Genomic DNA, 18652 nt, shown 5'->3' on the forward strand with positions numbered 1-18652 from the left:
CCTCAGTTCTTGGTTTGAGACTCAGATTTGCATTGATGTTAGGAACAGATAGTGGATTATAATTAATAAGTTGTTCGGAAGCTAAAATGGTCAAAATATTATTGGAGAACCTACACAAAGATACTAAATTGTCAATATTTCACTTTATATGTTTAAAAAATACTAATTACAGCAACAATTAGTACTTTTGGCCTCAAAAAGTCTCCATAAAACTATATATTACAATTTAAGTTTACATTTGGCTGCGCTTATGACAATATAAATGTCAAAACAGTAAGAGTGAATCTGGAAAAACAATAAAACTTGTGTAACTGAATATTTGATAAAGTCACGGTTATGTCACTGTGCATTTGTGAGCGTGTGGGGGTTTAGTCAGCGGTATGTCGGCACTGATGAAGACCAGGAGGAGGAAAGGAATCCTGCCGACCAGATTTCTCAACAATAACAACAACAAACGCTCTGTTCAGCTTTTTTTGGCCGATTCTCAGACCGTGTGACCGATGGTTTGTCTGTCTATGCTTGTAGCAATATGAAAACGCACACAATTTCATCCATTTTATCAAAGTATTAACTGAACAAGGAGGTCTTAATGTTGTGTTTACATGCCGTGTTATGATCTAAGTATAAAGATATGATTTGTATCCTAATCCACTCAAACTGGTTCCAGATTAACAGTTTTTTGAAGATAAGAGTGTTTGAGTAAAAACTAAAGAAAATCTTTTGCACCGAAATACAGACAGCGAGGAAAGACAAAGCAAGAAATGTCAAAATGAAAAGCAACAGTGGTTATTCTGCTAGGGATTAAAATGTTAGAGTGTTACCAGATGAGGGCGACGTCACACCTGGTAATCCCTCACTGTCCTGACCTAGTATCCCCCTGCTGAATCACACACGCAGTGACAGTGACGCTGCAGTCATGCTGCACGGCATGCAAACACAGCAGAACCACTGCAACCAGAGCTCCTGCAGAACCCCCACACTCTGAACATTTTCCCCTCATCTCATAAATATTTCACCTCCAGCTTTAAGATCTCTTCTGATTGGACGTGCCTCAGGGACCAAGGTGTCCGAGTCCCTTTGTGTGCAGAAGAATGCGTGCATGTGTCTTTGCCTCCTATTCAAACCAACAATAAGAGCTTTGACACACGTTCACTGTCCGTCACACATGCCCATACAAACAGATATGGTTTCCCAGCAGAGGCAGAACTGAGCTGCTGGTTCCCCTGGATCATAAAATGGATGGAGATATAATTTCTATATCAGAATAGTTTTGTTCGTTTATAAAATGAGCATGAAGTCCTGTGTCAGATCCCTCTATGGGGTGGGCAGTGAAAGAGTGAGACATTCCTGTGATGACAGCTGGATCATGGAAAACTTCTCAAAGAAGGTATGGAAAATGAGCAGAGTTAGTCACGACACTGAAGAGGAGGAGGTTTTAAAGCAAAAGTGTGTGGAACGTCACTGTGTTTGTTGTCCTTCACCTTCAGGTTAGAAGCATTATTTTTCCCGTTTTTGGCTTGTTTTTTATTTCTGGCTTTAAAAAAATCACAGAAAAGTTTCCATTTGTTTTAGGAGGCGCTGAAAAGATGCCTGTAAAGAGTTTTGACTGTCCTAAAACAAGGTTTTCAACGTTTTGTTGAATTTTCTGTTTTGTTTAGGCTTGCGGCTCAAAATAGTTGCATTCATGATTTCAGTTGCCAAAAATAAAAAAGTATGTTATAAGTAAAAATTGAAAGAGAAAAGGTGAACATAATCAGGACATGATACAGGCTTTGTTATTTAATCTAAGATCAAAAATGTTTCACAGCTGTTTCTAGTTTATATTAATCCTATTTATATTCTCTAAGGATATTGGTAATCAAAACACTTCTTTCAACCCCAACAACACTCCAAAAGATGGTTCTGTTCTGTTCCCTTTCTTCACAAATAGTTTTCCAACCTTTTAAGTAAATATAAAGAAACCAAAATGTAAAATTTTTGAGGATTTTTCCAAAAAGCCTGCTTTATGCTTGTGTTGTGACATTTCTTTCAAGCTGAAAGTGTTTGGATCAATGGTCAGATCCACAAAAAGTGATCAAAGTGACATTTTTTTTCATAACACAATGATTGCACAAGCTGCATAACCCTCACTGCTTTTCACTTCCTGCTTTAGGATTACAAGCCCAGACACGTTGGCGGGGAGAGTTTTAATTGGTGCTGCAGAAAAGAAAAGGCGCTGACGTGTAGTAGGTAGATGTAATGCAAAAAAATGTGAACAAATTTTTTTTAGGGAACTGGCTTTCTTAAAACAAACACTTCTTGGCATTAGGGTTCACACCTTTGCATTGATTTTATGAGAAAAACGTCAAGCAAAGCCTGAATCAAACTGCTGTGTTGGGAATGTCGGCATTCAATGGAAGTCACTCCACAGCCCCATTATGAGGAAAGCACTGGTTTTCCTTTGTTATGGAGCGTGTCCAGACAACAGACAATCCTTGTTTGGAGGGCGATGCAGCGTCTGTCTCAGAGGAGCCTGGAAGTGGCCATATAAAGTGCTGAGTCACTGTGACCCTTTTAGAAAGCATGTGCATTTAAACACCTGTAGGCTCAGGTAAGTGCTCCTCTTTTGGTCATTCTGCATTTATGCTGAAGAGAAAAGCAATGAAAACACCCGTCAATAATATTTTGCCCACAGCTGTTGTGTAAACTAACAGAAAGCCAAAATGACAGTCACACACATGCAAACCAAATCATAAATTATAAATCAACGATAAAACTTTCAGACCAACAGCAGATTGATGCAGAACATGAAGTCAAGCCAGCAGGGAATAAAAGAAATAAACTGTAATCACACAATGCTATTTATTTGACAAGTGAAAAGTTTTGTTATTTTTTGCAGGCATAATAATGACAATAAGAGTGATAATAATAATTAATTGTAATACTGCTCAGAGTCTGCTTCTGCTGGTTTGCTCCCTCTCTTTCCATTGTCACCATATGCATGCTGAGTTTGGGAGATTGCTGCAAAGTTAACAACTCAATGCCATGAGCTGACGTCTTACCCAACATGCTCATTAAAGAGGAGGAATTGCTGCAAAGTGATCCTTGGAAAGGAAACTCTTTACAAATTAAAATCAACTTGACATTATTGTTTCATAAGACTGAATTGTAATTAAGTGGGTAAATAAGCACATGGGTCTGGTCACCTATTATTAAAACCCTATTAATACAGTACTAAACTGATTTCCCCATCCCATTGCACTATTTGAGGGAAGATTTAGTAACTAGCTCTTTTTTTGCTGATGTGACCTTCTGAATGTCACACTTTGTATCTCCTAAAACAGATGCGCAGGACAAGCATAAACTAATCTAAATCAGCATCTTTGTTCCCAAACAGCAGTGAAGCTATCATGAAAACTTTTTCTCCTCCTTATTTGGCCTTGATTGTAACTTAAGAGCAAATGAACAGGGAGCTAAAGTTTCCCTCTCACTTCCTCTCATCCTGCTGAAGTGGCTGATGAATAACTAAAGAATTACAAGCTGCTTCTGGTAATATACGGCAGTACACGGTGATTCATTGTCATACTACAACATGCTAACCAGAATGTAGCCCTGGGCTTCCTTGAAACCAAAGTTTCCCCCTGACCTTCCTCTGCTCCTCCTTCTTCCTCCTCCATCACTTGAGTCCGCCTGAGCAGCCAATCAGAGCGCAGAGCTGAGGCCGCAGCACCGCCCTTCCCCCCAACCTCCCCACCGGAGTCATCCGCGGCACAAACCCAATGAGCTTAGAGAAAGTGGGCCGTCTCTGCGCTCTGCGTGGCCCTTCCTGCTTCAGCCTCAACTTTCTGCCTCACTCGTGTTTCCTGGCCTCATCTCTCTCACACAGAAGAGCCCAAAAAGTGTCCGGCTGCTTTAGAATCACAACGGACTGGAGTCGGGATATATCTTTAAATCTTCCGCGCTGGGAAATAGAGCTCAAAACCGAAGTTTAGTTAGGTTTTTTTAAATTGTTTTTGTTTAAATTTACTTTTGCGGGTTTGAGTAGGAAGCAGAGACAGAAGTCTCTGAGTTAAGTCTGTATGAGTGTTTGAGAAGGAAAAAGCAGCAGGATGATCGCAGCTCAGTTATTAGCCTACTTCTTCACAGAGCTGAAGGATGACAAAGCTAAAAAGGTGAGTCTGTTTCTCAATTATTAATCCAATCCGAGTGTTTGTCCAATGGATGCTGAGAGGAGAACAATCACATTTGTCCATCTTGCCTCTACATGTTCGCACTATTTTGAAATGTATGAGTCAAGCAGGGAATACCGACTTTTATTTTGGGGGGAAAAAAAAAATCCTGACCGTTGGAGACATTTGCCAATTCAACGTGGCCCGGTGAGACGTGACTAACCGCACTGTTTGGGTAGTAAGATGTGTAAAGAGGGGTGGCACACACGACTGATGCTATGATGTAAGCCTGGGAGGTGTGGCGGAGAGGAAGAGGAAGTGAGTGATCTGGAGAGTAGACCTCAAGGATGAGGAGGCAGGTCTTTATTTCAGGGTCAAAAAGTTTCTTTGAGGTCCAACCTGCTCATACTGATTTTACCCAGTTTTTTCTTCTAAGGACTGTAACACACCAACTTATCACAACATCAGTCAATATCAATAATTATTAGTTTTTTTGTTTTAAATAGCTGAAATACTGCCAAACTGGTGGCTTTACCTTTCTTGTTTTATCCACAGTTTTTACTCCGCGCTGTTATTTTTTTTATGTTTAAGCAGTTATGAATCACGGTGGTAGGACCTTAAACTGAGCTGTGCAAGTTACTTCTCAGGTTGTTGCTAAGAAACCAAAGAGTGAGTGAGTTGCTAGGTAACCAAAGAGTGAGTGAGTTAGTTGAATCCACCAATCTTGCTTAGCTGGCCGGAAGAGGTTGAGCAGCTAGTTTTTCCTCTGCCTACATCTCCCAGAATGCTGTGTGGTTCTGAATTGGAGTTCAGTGAATATTCTATGTATTTATCTATCTGATGTATTATCTATTCGTATTGATTGCATTAGTCTATCGCAATATATATTGTTAATGATTTGTTGTCCAGCCCGATAACACAAATATGTATTCATAGAGATACACACGAACATGTGATATTATTGACTTTTGCAACGATGATATTAGTTACAACTGACTCAAATTTGCTTAGTTTTATTGTAGGTATTCCTAATAAACGTTCCAATCAGTTTCTAACATAACCCAAAGATATAAAGCGGTGCTGATGCATTCAGAGCCTGAAGAAAGTAGGAGCTCTTAGTTTTGATATTTTAATGAACAGATAATTATTTTAGTTATTCCTTAGAGTTGATTAAGGAAAATGTTTCAGTTTTTGGCACTATTTCAAAATTATATCTGTGTTGCTTTCTTGTTAAAAGGAAAAAAATAATAGAGAGGCAATGGACAACATTACTTCGCAGTCGGTACATCTATAATGCATGAATGTTGTGAATGATGACGGATAATTAGTGTTGCCTTTAAGTGTCAGTCCTGTGCAAAAACTGGCTGGACCAGTTTTAGCTGATTTTACAGCATGGTATGTGTGTGAGCGTGTGTGTGTGTGTAGGCTATTGTGGATCTAATACTCACTATCAGTTCCCGTAAAACCAGGCGTAAAACTAATATTTATCCTTATTTTTGCCAGATTTTACACCAAAACTTTGCTTTCTCTGACTCCTTTGAGTCATGTATTGTCTCTTTATGGTGTCTGAATGACGTCACCAAAAGCCTCTCTCGTTTTCTGAAAAAAGTCTCCACATGCTACGTCTGTTTTTACCTTTATATTTTCCCCCAAATCACACAAGGCGATCCTCGAGGCTGCCTTTCTCAGATCCTGGCCTGTAGAGGCGAAACAGCCCTCATCTGCAGCCTGGCCTGATGTAACACAACATATCTCCCTCCCTTCTTTACTCCTGCTCTCTTCCGCTCTCTGCCTCCCTAAAATAGGCCAGCTTTGAACCATGTGACCACAGGTGACTGCAGAGGGCTTATGCCTGCGCACAGCGATCGGCAGGTGTGTGGAGTTTATCAGAGCCTCAATTTTCAAATGGATAAAAACTTCTCCAGCTGAAAAACTAAAGCTGGGAAGTGTTTTGCTTAAACGTTCTTGCAAAATTGAGTTAAAGTTGAAGTTTGAACGGTTTGACTTTTCTGAAAGTATTCAGAATATTGAGGTTTTTCATGCCGATGTCCGCTCAGTCAGCTGAATCTGCTGCGCTGACCTTGTCTGACTTCCTGATTCGCTGTTAGTTCCCATCTGAAACGGCGGCTCACCGTGTCTGCATGAGTGTGTGTGTGTGTGCTTAAATTGGGATAAGAGACCGTACAGAAGGGGGCAGTGTGGAGGTCAGTATTTTTCCACATAGTGAGGCTGTATGTGTGTTTGCATGCAGCTACACACACACTACGTAGCTGCTTTGAGTTTTCCTGAATCTCCGTGTGTGAAGGAGGCGGACGGGGCTTTGTTAAGGAAAAGAATGCAAACAGAAAGGAGGATGGGTGGAAGGGCTGGGAGGAGGAGTTGTAAAGCAGACAATGAGTTGCGTCAATTGTGTGACCTTTGCAAAAACTGTGTCTGGAGATTCAGTCTTACCTCAGGGAATGTCAGAAGAGGAAAAAACAAGGCAGTTTACTTCCAAACAAAAGATTTATTCCCTATTTGTTAGAGTTCTGTCGGATCAGATGATGCAGTGCTTTAAAACATGTTTATGCATCAGCAAAAAATGCTGAGTCAGAAATGCTGCGGCTCATCCTGAGTCAGGAACAGAGTGGTGGAAACTCTGCCTCTACAAAGTAATATACTTTCTTTTTTAAGCTTAATTATTCCTGACTAGCAAACACATTTTAATTTCAGCAACTTGAGTTAATACAAACAGCAGTTTCATAATTTTAATTATGTGAAAATGTGTCTGCCTCCTCTAGAATAGAACCTGTCTCACAACATGAAGTAGGCTGAAAGATTTCAAAAAGCCACCCATCATGTCGCCACCAAGAGAAACTCAAAAACAGATGAGAAACAAAGCAATTGACTGTAAAGGTCTGGAAAGTTTGTCAAAAAGTATCCACAAACTTTAGGTATAAATGTTTTGGTTGGTGTGCATCCCATGAAGTAATTGTATTTTAGAAGAACATCTGCATATCTACAGTAAAACATGGTGAAGGTGTGTCGATCTATGGCTGCTTCGCTTCTTCGTGACCTTTTTGGTGGTCCAGTCAAAGTCCAGAGTTAAATTAGAGTGAGATGCTGAATGACCTTAAACAGGCCGTTCATTCTTGAAAATCTTTCATAGATCTGTAAACTTTGTCAGTTATCAGAGCCGATTGACGTTTTTAGCAAGGCTGAAAACAAACAGTTCATCATATGAGAGGCGTATTTTGTGTTAAATCTGATTATATTTGATTTATTTAAAAATGTTTGGTGATCTGAAACATTTAAATATGAGAACAAAAAAATCTTTGGATACTTTTGCACTTTTTCACATCCCCCTGCGACCAGCTGGAGTTCTGTTGCTGCTAACGTCTCATTGCTGTAACAAAAGATCAGTTTGGGCAGCTGAGAACACTTTGTTGTTCAAGTAAGACCTAAGGATGCCTTTCTGATTTCCCTGCTTCCCCGTGGAGCACATTGTTGTTCCTGACTGAGGAGCACAGCCTCCAAACAAGAGGATTAGCTGAGACAAAGTCCTGCGATGTCAGTTAGCTGAAAGCAAGAGTTTAAAAACCGCTGCTTTTTTATGGGAAGAGCATCAGAATCATCCAGTTTGAGCGCCGATTAAACACGCGTTGTGTTTCAGAGCTGTTGTAGGCAGCAGTAATGATTTAATTATTGAAGCTCCAACAGGAAGAGACTCTGTGATGACGTGAGGGGAGTACTAGCGGTTGGCAAAAACACAGAGTTGGCAGCTGTAGTGGTACAACCATCAAACTTAAGTGGCTCGTTCACATCAGCTGGCAGCTGGAGTGGAGAACAGCGTCTGGGATGGAAAAATACTCAACTTCCACACCGGAAGAGTTATTTAAAAACAGTGTAATCTGAAATAAAGTATCCAGTATGTAATCTGTTCAATAATTTACCAATATGTTAAGTAATGAGTCTGACGAGCATCGTCGGTGACCATTGGTAAGGCAGATGTATCACGCATCCCAATTAATCTACACAACTTGTATAATAGGAGTGCATAGCGGTGAGGTCGCGGTTTTAAAATGTAACTTTAAATATCAAAAATATTAAGAAAAAGTAATAATTATCTGCAGTATCATAATCAACCATGTTCAACCAAAGTGCTGACTTGTGTCCTCAGAAATTTCATTTGTGCTTTCGGTTGTGTTTGGGTTTTATTTCTGTCTTTCTGTTTGGGTGTTTTGTTTATTTATTTTTTAGATTTAAAATGTTTTCCATTGCAAAATGCATTGCTCTTTGAGAGGGTAAAGCTGCATTATTATACCATTAATTGTATCACTTGGTGTCAAAACAACAATATTATCATTTATTGCAATCATTTATCGTCCAACAAAATTTGTTATCGTGACAGGTGTGAAATGTCAGAATAGAGCTGCTAAAATGTGATCTGCATGTAAATCTCTTATTGGTTCATTTTGTAGCTAAATGCTAAACCTCTCCTTGACACTTATCAAAACTGGAATTTATCAAATGTAATGGCAGCTGGACGTCTTTTGTTTAGGAAACAAGAGACAATTCCTTCTGCTTAAACACTTCAGATTGTCATGTACTGCATAAATATTAATCTCCCCATGTACAATATTGAAGTCACATTATGGGGGAATTTTTCTGCCATAATCCAAGCGCACACATTTTCAGTCTGAAAGCAGGAGTTCATGTCTTCTGTTCTAAAAGCTTTTAATACTTTTGCTTACATTTTTATTTTAAAAGCAGGACTTCATGTCTTTCTTCTCAAAACTTGTGACGCTTGTACTCAAAACTTCTCCTCGCGCTCACACGTTTCGCACCGCAAGGAACGGATCGGAACGGCACGGGTTCAAAGTGGGGCCGACCGTGTTTGCATTAGAACTTGCGACCCGTTCCACCCGGCCCCTTGGAACCACAAGAGCTGTGGTTCCAATCGGGCCGGCCAAGCGGTTCTGCTTAGAATCAGCAGCTGATTGGCTGCTGGTTGTTATGGAGTCAGACGTTGATTTTCCGCTGACAGCTGGCTCTCACTAAACTGTATTTTATTTTGTAAATAGTGCTCTTTTCAATATTTTTATTTAGTTTTAATTAGCAATGGATTCGTCTCAATATAGTGCAATCACCTAGTCTAATGATGAGGTAATTTTTTTCCTCCGCTTATTCGCCGATGAACAAGTACAGAATGAGCTTAGATAGGTCAACGAGGAAAGAGAAAGTTTTCCGCCGCATCTCTGAGGAAAAGGCTTCAGCCGCTACATCGAAACCATTGTTTAGTTTAAAAATAATGACATCAGGTACAGCTTCGATGGCACCCTCGGTGTATATGCAAACACAACAGGGCTGGAACCGTTCCGTTCCGTACCGTTCTGTATCATTCTGTTCCATTCCGTACCGTTCCGTTCCTTGCAGTGCGAAAACAGCTTTAGCCAATTATATTTTTTGCCAATTATATTTTTAGCCAATTATATTTTTTGCCCCTAAGGGGGCGTTTACACGACAACGATCCAACAAAAACGGCACTTTTGTTCCGTTTTTGTTGGATCGTTTACACGATAACGTTCTAATTACGATCTGTGTTTACACAGTAACGGTACACATCGAAAACGTGTAATGCTCTCGCTGCGCCTAGTTGGTGCTAGGTTCTTTGAAACTTTGAAAGTGCGCATGTGTTTAAAAAAAGTTGTACTTGAAGGCTTGTGGATTTGCGTGAGAAAACAGCATTGTGTGCGTCTGATTAGGGCGCATGCAGTTGGGAAAAAGTGGGATAACTTTGCCGAAAAACCTTGTTTGAGCTTTCACGTGTCTGTAGCGGCCCCGGACTGGAAGCTGTTTATTGTTTTTACCTTGGAATGGCCAACAGTCTGTTATTCCTATATCAATTTGATAAAATAGGAGTTCCCGCACGTCCCATATCCGTGTCCTCTGTTACCTTTTTCAGCAGTTAAAACAGTTTTATCCGTCGCTAACAAGTCGTAACCTGTTTTTCCGAGCCGCCTTCAAACGCAACATGAACGCTGAGACGCTTGTGCTGGGTTTACACCTGTGAGGCAGCGAAGGAGACCTGCTGCTGCTGCGCAGGTGTGTTAGAATCATGGCAGCAAMCCAGCAAAACGTAAATAACTTGGCACAGTTTTGCCCCCGAACTAACCGACTGAGTTGAGTAAATCTGTTGGATGCAGGTGATGATATCTAAAAGATGACTAGCTAATATCAATACAGCACGYTAAGCTTGTTAACAAGTAGCCTGTAGGCTGCTGGTGTTGTTGTCTATGTTCAGCTAGTAGATTCATTTTGCCCCCCAAAATAAGTCGATGCCCCTCCTGTTAAACTCGTCTGGAGCCGGGCTGGTCCTGGTCCGTAGTTCTCTAGATAAGAGCGCTGAACAAGCAGCCGTGTATTTTGCCACCTGGGCGGTGCGGAGCGGTGAAGAGACGCTGAGGGAACCGTATCTGATGGGGAAAGGGTAACACCAGCATTGTGAGTAGTTTCTTCTTCTTCTGTGGATTGTADGAAGCAGCTATGTTTTGCGTCATACTATGCATGAGCTGGGGATTCTCTGGAAGAAAAGATCCGTTTTCTAGGTTTACACGACAACGGAAAACGTTAACGTTTCAGAAATATCGCACTCTGGAACCCGTTTTCAATCTGTGCCGTTGTTAGAGAAAACATTCGGTGGTTTCGTGTAAATGCACACTACAAACGCACCAAAACTCTTCCGTTTTCCCCCGAAATTGTTGTCGTGTAAACGGGCAGTCTCTGCTCGCTTTTGAAAACGCCATTTTTGGCGCAGTCGCCTAGCAACCTCTCAGCCAATAGAAGGAAAGTGTTGCAGTGGGTGCGTTTGTTTTCCCCCGTATCACGTCAGCACATTTACATTAAGCAGATTCTGGTAGATTAATGTAAACCTAACAGTCAGTATGAGGTGTTACTTTGCATTCTCATGACCATATTTAAAACTTACATGAGGAATTTAACACCTACAGTATAATTGGCAGTGAGAAATTGTTTTTACTGAAAGCAAATATCCTGTGTGTTTATCCATTACACAGTCTGGGGTTTTTCAACTGTTTTATGGTCATTTTGATGAGCTGAATCCAGAAATTACATTGGTTTTGCTCAATCAGGTCAACTTTCTGAACTATGGATGCAACATGAGCATCAAAACGCATGACTTGTTCTGACATCTGGATGGGTTTGCTCAGAATCTGGGATCGATGAGTGATGATCAGGGGGAGAGACTCCATCAGGACAGAAGGGAGACGGAGAGTTTAGCACAATCAAGACGTAATGTTCAGTTTATGCGTACTTACCCTTAACGTCTAGTTAAGGGTACACTCTGTTAGAAAAAAAAAAAATTCTCCTAAAATCTCTTTTGTATGAGAAAAATTTACGGAAATGAACTGATGATGTCACAAAAATATAATCAATTTAGTCAGAAGATCTGATTTCTCTTAATCTAATTAGAATAAAAACCTGACCTGATTGAGAAAAATGGATATCACTGGAAAATAATCCTAATTCAGTTGAAAAAAATTTTTTTTTGTTGTTTTCATTCAGATGTGACGCTGGAGCCTTCAGATAAAGCGTGTTATCGTCGTCACTGTGTGTTTTTATTCAGCTCTCTGTCAGGTTGTTTGAGCCCTGAGTCAGGAAGGCTGAACCGGCCCTTTAACGGCGAGCTGCCTGCTCTATGATCTATAAAATTTTAATTCCTGTTAAACTCTTCACACCCTCTGAGGCTGCCTTGAAGATCCTGGTGTTACAGGAAATGGCAAATGTGTAACTGTTGAAAGAGGAACTTTCGACATTTCCATTTGACTGTGTTTTTCCCCAGATAAAACCGAATGGATGCCAGAGGGAACACACACATCGACTGTAACTGAGATGACTGCTGATCCTTATTCATCCTGATTCTCCTTCAACACACATATCACATAAAGTTTGTTTCTTTACTGCAGTGTGTGAAGCAAAACTGAATTTCACCAGAGTTGTTCAACGTCCTGTTCCTTAAAAGTCCAGACGACTCTGACGAGGATCAGAGGGCGGAGCCAGCTGGGCAGCTTTACAGCTACCGAACACCTACAGTATAATTGTAGGTGTAGGTGGCCGATAGTTACTTTATGGCTCTTTATCAGATGAGTTTGGACTATAACTTAGCAGATTTGCTTGAATTGCTTTCTCTGTCACTGATTTTTGACTTTTGTCCAGCCTATGAAGAATTCAATTCCCTTCCTGGTCATGCTGACATGATTGTTTGACACATCCTGGACTTTCCTCTCATTATGTAATGTTGCAAAATTTGGTGCATTGATTAAAATCTGAGACAAATGGGGCTGAAACGATTCAGCAAATTTTTCACGATGATTCGATTATCAAAATAATTGTCAACTAATTTAGTAATCGATTAATCCTTAATTGGAGTATGCAGACTCACAAAAATGCTCTTTGTTGAAAGAGCAAAACAGTCTAAGCAGTAAATATGTCAAAACTGTATGAAAACTATATACAGTTTGCCTCTACGATACAAGAAAACCTTCTATCTGTAAGTATGAGCTTCACAGAAATCAAGTGCAGAATTGGTTCCTATTCTGCATAAAAAAGCAAAAAAATAAAATCTTATTAGTGCCTTTTGCTATCATGTTATTAACTGGTTATCCAGAAAATAGTCAACAAATCATCCCTACGCTGTATTGATGTGATTTGTTCACATCAATACAGATGTCCAAATTTGTATTTATTAAAATCTGAATAATTTGATAATATCTGGATTGTTTTTTTTATTTTCATCTCTTAATGTATTTCTAATATTGTATAAAATAAGCTTAAGTGATTAAATAAAAAATCAGCAGAATGTGACAAGTTTTTTTGTCCAATTAATAATCTGCAGATTACTTGATTACTAAATTGATTCGTTGTAGCCCTAATTATAATCACATTACGACTGGCGGTGCACCGACTGCAGTTTTATGGCCGATCACCGACTGCAGATTAAAAATCCCGACCTGCCATTTCCGATTTTGGCCAATACCGATTTTTTTTTTTTTGTCTAAAATGCTGCTAAATGTAGCAAGAAAGTTGATGAGTTGCCAACAGTGAGATGACTATTGTTAACTGCAAACATACAGGCCTGACCTGGTGGGCCGGTCTGCTGGTCAAAACTCTCTCACAGCAGAGCAGAAGAAGATAGAAGTTGATTTAAGTATCTTTGCCAAGGTAGATAAAATTGGTGGTTAAGATCAGCTTCACATGTAAAAATTGGCCGATCATTGATTTCCCAAAATTAGGGAAATTGGCACCGACAAATCGGCTGGCCGACAAATCGGTGCATCCCTAATTATGACCAGTAATGTAATGACGTTTTCCTGACGTGTGTTTTCAGATTGATAAGTACCTGTATGCCATGCGCTTCTCTGATGAGACGCTGCTGGACATCACCAAGCGCTTCAGAGCGGAGCTGACCAGAGGTCTGGGCGGCGACAGCAACGCCACCGCCTCGCTGAAGATGCTCCCAACGTTTGTCCGCTCCATCCCGGATGGAACGGGTGAGTTAGTTCGTCTGAGATTAATCGTGATCCGTCCAAGTACCTGGGGTCCGTGCCAGGATTATGCTGCTGCTATTTTTACACAGACTAATTTTTCATGCATTTGTTTACTTTTCAGAATTAGATGCTCTGCTTAAAAATTAAATGTTCTGGTGTCTAGAAGTGGATTTAAATCCTGCTCTTCATGTGATAGATGTTTTTAATAAAAGCCTGGTAATCGCCCACAGAGACTCGTATTCCCAGGAGATAAACCCTGACTGGGAATATTCGGGTTCTTGTGCTGCTCTCTCATCTGGATTGTTAAATTAATGTTGATTCAAAGTGATTCCTGCTCACAGGCATGATGGATTTTCAAGCCGTTTCATGATCGATACCGTGGATCAGCGCCTCTCGATCCACATCATCATGCCAGTGACGTTTACATTGAGTCATTGTAATAAGAGCTGTGCTGTATAATACACAGTAGTGGACAGAAACAGGAAGTAGAAAATAATATCAGAATAAGTTTAAATAGACTTATCTATATAATAAATCTGTCGTTTATCTAATCTTACATGGTAGCCGTCATTCAGAAACAGAAAGATTAAACGCCACACGCCTTGTTAAAATGTTGTTTAAAAAAGCTTCACTTTCCAATCATTATGAACATCTCAAACAAAACAAGACAATTGTTCTGGACTGGACTCATTAATAAATTAACATAAAAGCATCTCTTATTTTACAAAATCCAACATAAATATGCAGCTCTTGAACCACGATCAGTTTCTCTGATTTTACTCCTTATAGGTTTGAGTAAAATGAACATTGTTCTTTTATTCTATGAACTACTGGCATCATGTCTCTGAAATGCCAAGCAAAAATAAATTTTTTATTGGCAGAAAATGAGAAATGGGTAAAATAACAAAAAGATGCAGAGCTTTCACACCTCAAAACCACAATACTGATGTTTTAACATATTCCAATATGGTGGAATAACCAGGAGGTTTTCAATGGGGTTCAGTGCGGTGGTCTCTTAATTTTTTCCAGCGCTGTATATGTTACATTTCGCAGCCTTGTTTATAAAGAGATTTAAAAATGTGATCTTTGAAGTAACAAAGGAGAAAATCCATAAGTCACCATAAAGCCTCTGGTGATGTCAACCCAGAACATCCAGGACGCGTCGCCTGGACTGAACTGTCTGAAGCTGCAAGTTTTCCAGCTGCATGTTGGTACATGAAGAAACAGGAATGAACAGCAACACTGCCTTGAATGGAGAACGATGCAACAACAGAGCACAGACAGACCCTGTTCTGTTCTTTTATATAATTTTATGACAAACATTGCATGACCTTGATTGCAGAATAGACATTTTAATAGGCTATGCCTTTCTTTACTGTTTGGAATCGGGCTGTTTGTCACATAGTGACCCGTATTCAGCGTAACAAGTTTGCAGCTCGCATGATGAATGCAGGGCGGCTCTGGAAGAAAACCTGTTCAAGGCTCCAGAAGGTTTAAGACTTTCCAGCAGGACAGAAAGTCACAACCTGAACCAGAATAAACCGGTTTAGATCAAAGTCTGAATGGGCCAGTCAAAGGTTACTGTTTAGAAGTTTGAAATCTAAGCATCATTTTTTAAATTTGTATTGTTTTATCAATTTAAATTTGAAGAAAATATATATACATAGGTTTGTAGTTTCAACCTGAAAAGACTTTCTTTGCAAAACCGTACCTGCCTTCCTGCAATGTCATCCCTCTTTCTCTCTCTCTGTCAATCTCTCCTGTGAATCGACAGAGAAAGGAGATTTCATCGCGTTGGATCTGGGAGGCAGCGCGTTCCGGATCCTCCGTGTCAAAGTGAGCCACGAGAACAGGCAGACCGTTGAGATGGAGAGCGAGACCTACGACACGCCGGATGAAATCATGCACGGCAGCGGAACCAGAGTGAGTTTATTTCCAAGTCCAGGAACATGAACGCAGCTTCCTTCTGGCTCCCTTCACCTTGTCCCTCCGCTCCTCCCCTCCAGCTGTTCGACCACGTGGCGGAGTGTCTCGGAAACTTCATGGAGAAACACAAGATCAAAGACAAGAAGCTCCCAGTTGGCTTTACCTTCTCCTTCCCCTGCCGACAGAAAAAGCTGGACGAGGTAAACATCTCTTAAAGGGGTTGAAGCTGCAGCTGAGACCAGATGTTGAAGATTATATATGTTGACATCCAATCTGAAATGTTTCTTTTGCATTTTTTTTCCCAGGGATATTTGATAAAATGGACAAAACGCTTCAAAGCCAGCGGTGTGGAAGGGGCGGATGTCGTCCAGCTGCTCAACAAAGCCATTGAAAAACGAGGAGTGAGTCTCGTTATCATTCCTATTGGATCGGCCCAGATGGCCGGGAAAAACTCAACCGCTTGACGGTTTGTTCATTTCAGGACTACGAGGCCGACATCATGGCGGTGGTGAACGACACCGTGGGAACGATGATGACCTGCGGCTTTGATGACCAGCGCTGCGAAGTCGGCATCATCATCGGTGCGGCTTTGTTGAAACAGGGGAACGGGTCGGATTAGAGGAGACGAGTTACAGCGCCGGTTCTCTTTGTGCCCGCAGGAACCGGCACCAACGCCTGCTACATGGAGGAGCTGCGTCACATCGACCTGGTGGAGGGAGACGAGGGCCGCATGTGCGTTAACACCGAGTGGGGCGCGTTCGGGGACGACGGCAGTCTGGAGGACCTCAGGACGCAGTTCGACATCGAGATAGACCGAGGTTCTCTCAACCCGGGCAAACAGCTGTGAGTTAATCCTCCAGGGCGGTTGTCTTCACGCAGCAGTTACTGTCAAAACAACTCAATGAGAAGCTCTGCCGCTTTACTTTGCTTTGATACGTTTCACATTTGGTCGCATTAGAACCACAGCTTCCTTTAAGTTACTGAGTCAAAAATCCACTAAAAAGTGGAGTTTGAAAAAGTTTCTATGGTTTCCAATCGGAGGAATTGCTCTCAGGACTACATAGAGCCAACCAGTGTATGATTTAATCTCAGTACGAATTAAGCTGTTCTGCAAAGGCCTCAGAGGTTTGTTAGAGAATTTTTTCTGTGTCCTGCAGCTTTGAGAAGATGATCAGTGGGATGTACATGGGGGAGCTGGTGCGCCTCATCCTGGTGAAGATGGCCCGAGACGGGATGCTGTTTGAGGGAAGAATCACTCCAGAGCTTCTGACCAAAGGCACACTTCAGACCAAACACATCTCAGCAATGGAGAAGTAAGTCCACAAACTAACTACGCACAATACCTGTCCTTATAATAAACCATTACATGTTAAATCTCATTCTATCCTTTGCTTTTGTTTAGGAGTAAGGAAGGTTTAATCAAAGCAAAAGAGATTTTAAGTCAACTTAGTCTGGAACCGTCTGAAGAGGACTGCACCGCTGTACAGCATGTGGGTATTCTCGCAAAAAAATACAACTTGCATTACTTTGTATATGAATCAGTATATACAGTTTAATAAACAAAAATGAAATAAACTATCTAATAAGTTCTGCAAGAAAACAGCAGAAGCATTAAAACTGCAGGATAATGTAACGCCAAGAGAAAAATGGTTTACCAGACTCAACCTGAACTATCCTCTGTAAATCCAGGACTCTGGACTTTTTACAACACGTGTTAAACTGGAGGCCCACAGGCCAAATCCAGCCCATCTTTGTGTCATGTTTGCCAAAATCGTTGATTCAAAAGAACTCATGGCCCAAAAAAACAAGAACAAAACTAAAATAAAACAGATAAAGTCCTCATTGTAGACACTAAACATACAAATGTTTTTCCAGGTTTACTATATTCAAAGAAAGGCATCTTGTTTTGTTTTCTGTCATAAAAACAATATAGCATCTGTCATAAACACGATATAACATCTGTCATAAACACGACATGACATCTGTCATTAACACAATACAACATCTGTCAAACACGATACAACATCTGTCATAAACACGATAAAACATCTGTCAAAAACACGATATAACGTCATAAACACGATACAGCATCTGTCATAAACACGATACAACATTTGTCAAACACGATACATCTATCATAAACACGATACATCTGTCATAAACACGATACATCTGTCATAAACACAATAACGTGTCATAAACACGATACATCTGTCATGAACTCTATACAACATCTGTCATGAACTCTATACAACATCTGTCATGAACTCTATACAAAATCTGTCATAAACTCTATACAACATCTGTCATAAACACGACACAGCGTCTGTCATAAACATGACACGTCTGTCCTAAACACGACATGTCAGTCATAAACACGACACAACGTCTGTCATAAACACGACAAAATGTATGTCCTAAACACGACACATCTGTCATAAACACGACAACATTTGTCATGAACACGATACAGCATCTGTCATAAACACGATACATCTGTCATGAACACGACACAGCGTCTGTCATAAAGACGACACAGTGTCTGTCATAAACACGACACGTCTGTCATAAACACGATACAGCGTCTGTCATGATTACGACACGTCTGTCATAAACACGACACAATGTGTCATGAAGACGACACAACGTGTCATAAACACGACACAGCGTCTGTCATAAACACGACACAGCGTCTGTCATAAACACGACATGTCTGTCCTAAACACGACATGCACGACACAACGTCTGTCATAAACACGACAAAATGTATGTCCTAAACACGACACGTCTGTCATAAACACGACAAAATGTATGTCCTAAACACGACACGTCTGTCATAAACACGACACAAGTGTCATAAACACGACATCTGTCATAAACACGACACATTTGTCATAAACACGATACAGCATCCGTCATAAACACGATACATCTGTCATAAACTCTATACAACATCAGTCATGAACACGACACAGCATCTGTCATAAACTCGACAGCGTCTGTCATAAACACGACAAAATGTTTCATGAACAC

General features: G+C 40.6%; 1 protein-coding gene across 2 annotated transcripts; it reads left to right on the top strand.

Annotated features, from left to right (window-relative positions):
- Positions 1–1233: 1233 nt before the first annotated feature.
- On the top strand, positions 1234–18646 carry LOC103462845 (hexokinase-1). 2 transcript variants are annotated; one of them, XM_008405854.2, is made up of 9 exons: positions 1234–1387; positions 13534–13696; positions 15468–15616; positions 15700–15819; positions 15925–16020; positions 16101–16200; positions 16279–16462; positions 16777–16932; positions 17022–18646. In XM_008405854.2, the coding sequence occupies exons 1-9, from the start codon at positions 1286–1288 to the stop codon at positions 17173–17175; spliced, it is 1224 nt and encodes a 407-aa protein (XP_008404076.1). In that variant the 5' UTR covers positions 1234–1285; the 3' UTR covers positions 17176–18646. The 2 variants fall into 2 exon arrangements, with proteins under 2 accessions (XP_008404076.1, XP_008404077.1); XM_008405855.2 differs by lacking the exon at positions 1234–1387 and adding an exon at positions 3730–4151.
- The last annotated feature ends 6 nt before the right edge of the window (positions 18647–18652 follow it).

This window comes from Poecilia reticulata, linkage group LG3 (assembly GCF_000633615.1).
Source record: "Poecilia reticulata strain Guanapo linkage group LG3, Guppy_female_1.0+MT, whole genome shotgun sequence".
Classification (NCBI taxonomy): domain Eukaryota; kingdom Metazoa; phylum Chordata; class Actinopteri; order Cyprinodontiformes; family Poeciliidae; genus Poecilia; species Poecilia reticulata.

What these genes read in the sequence shown, in the direction of transcription:
- LOC103462845 (XM_008405854.2), top strand. Translation starts at nt 1,286, where the DNA reads ATGAGCATGAAGTCCTGTGTCAGATCCCTCTATGGGGTGGGCAGTGAA. An exon ending in TGGAAAACTTCTCAAAGAAG is followed by an intron (nt 1,388 to 13,533) that starts GTATGGAAAATG and finishes GTGTGTTTTCAG; the next exon opens with ATTGATAAGTACCTGTATGC. An exon ending in GACAGAAAAAGCTGGACGAG is followed by an intron (nt 15,820 to 15,924) that starts GTAAACATCTCT and finishes TTTTTTTCCCAG; the next exon opens with GGATATTTGATAAAATGGAC.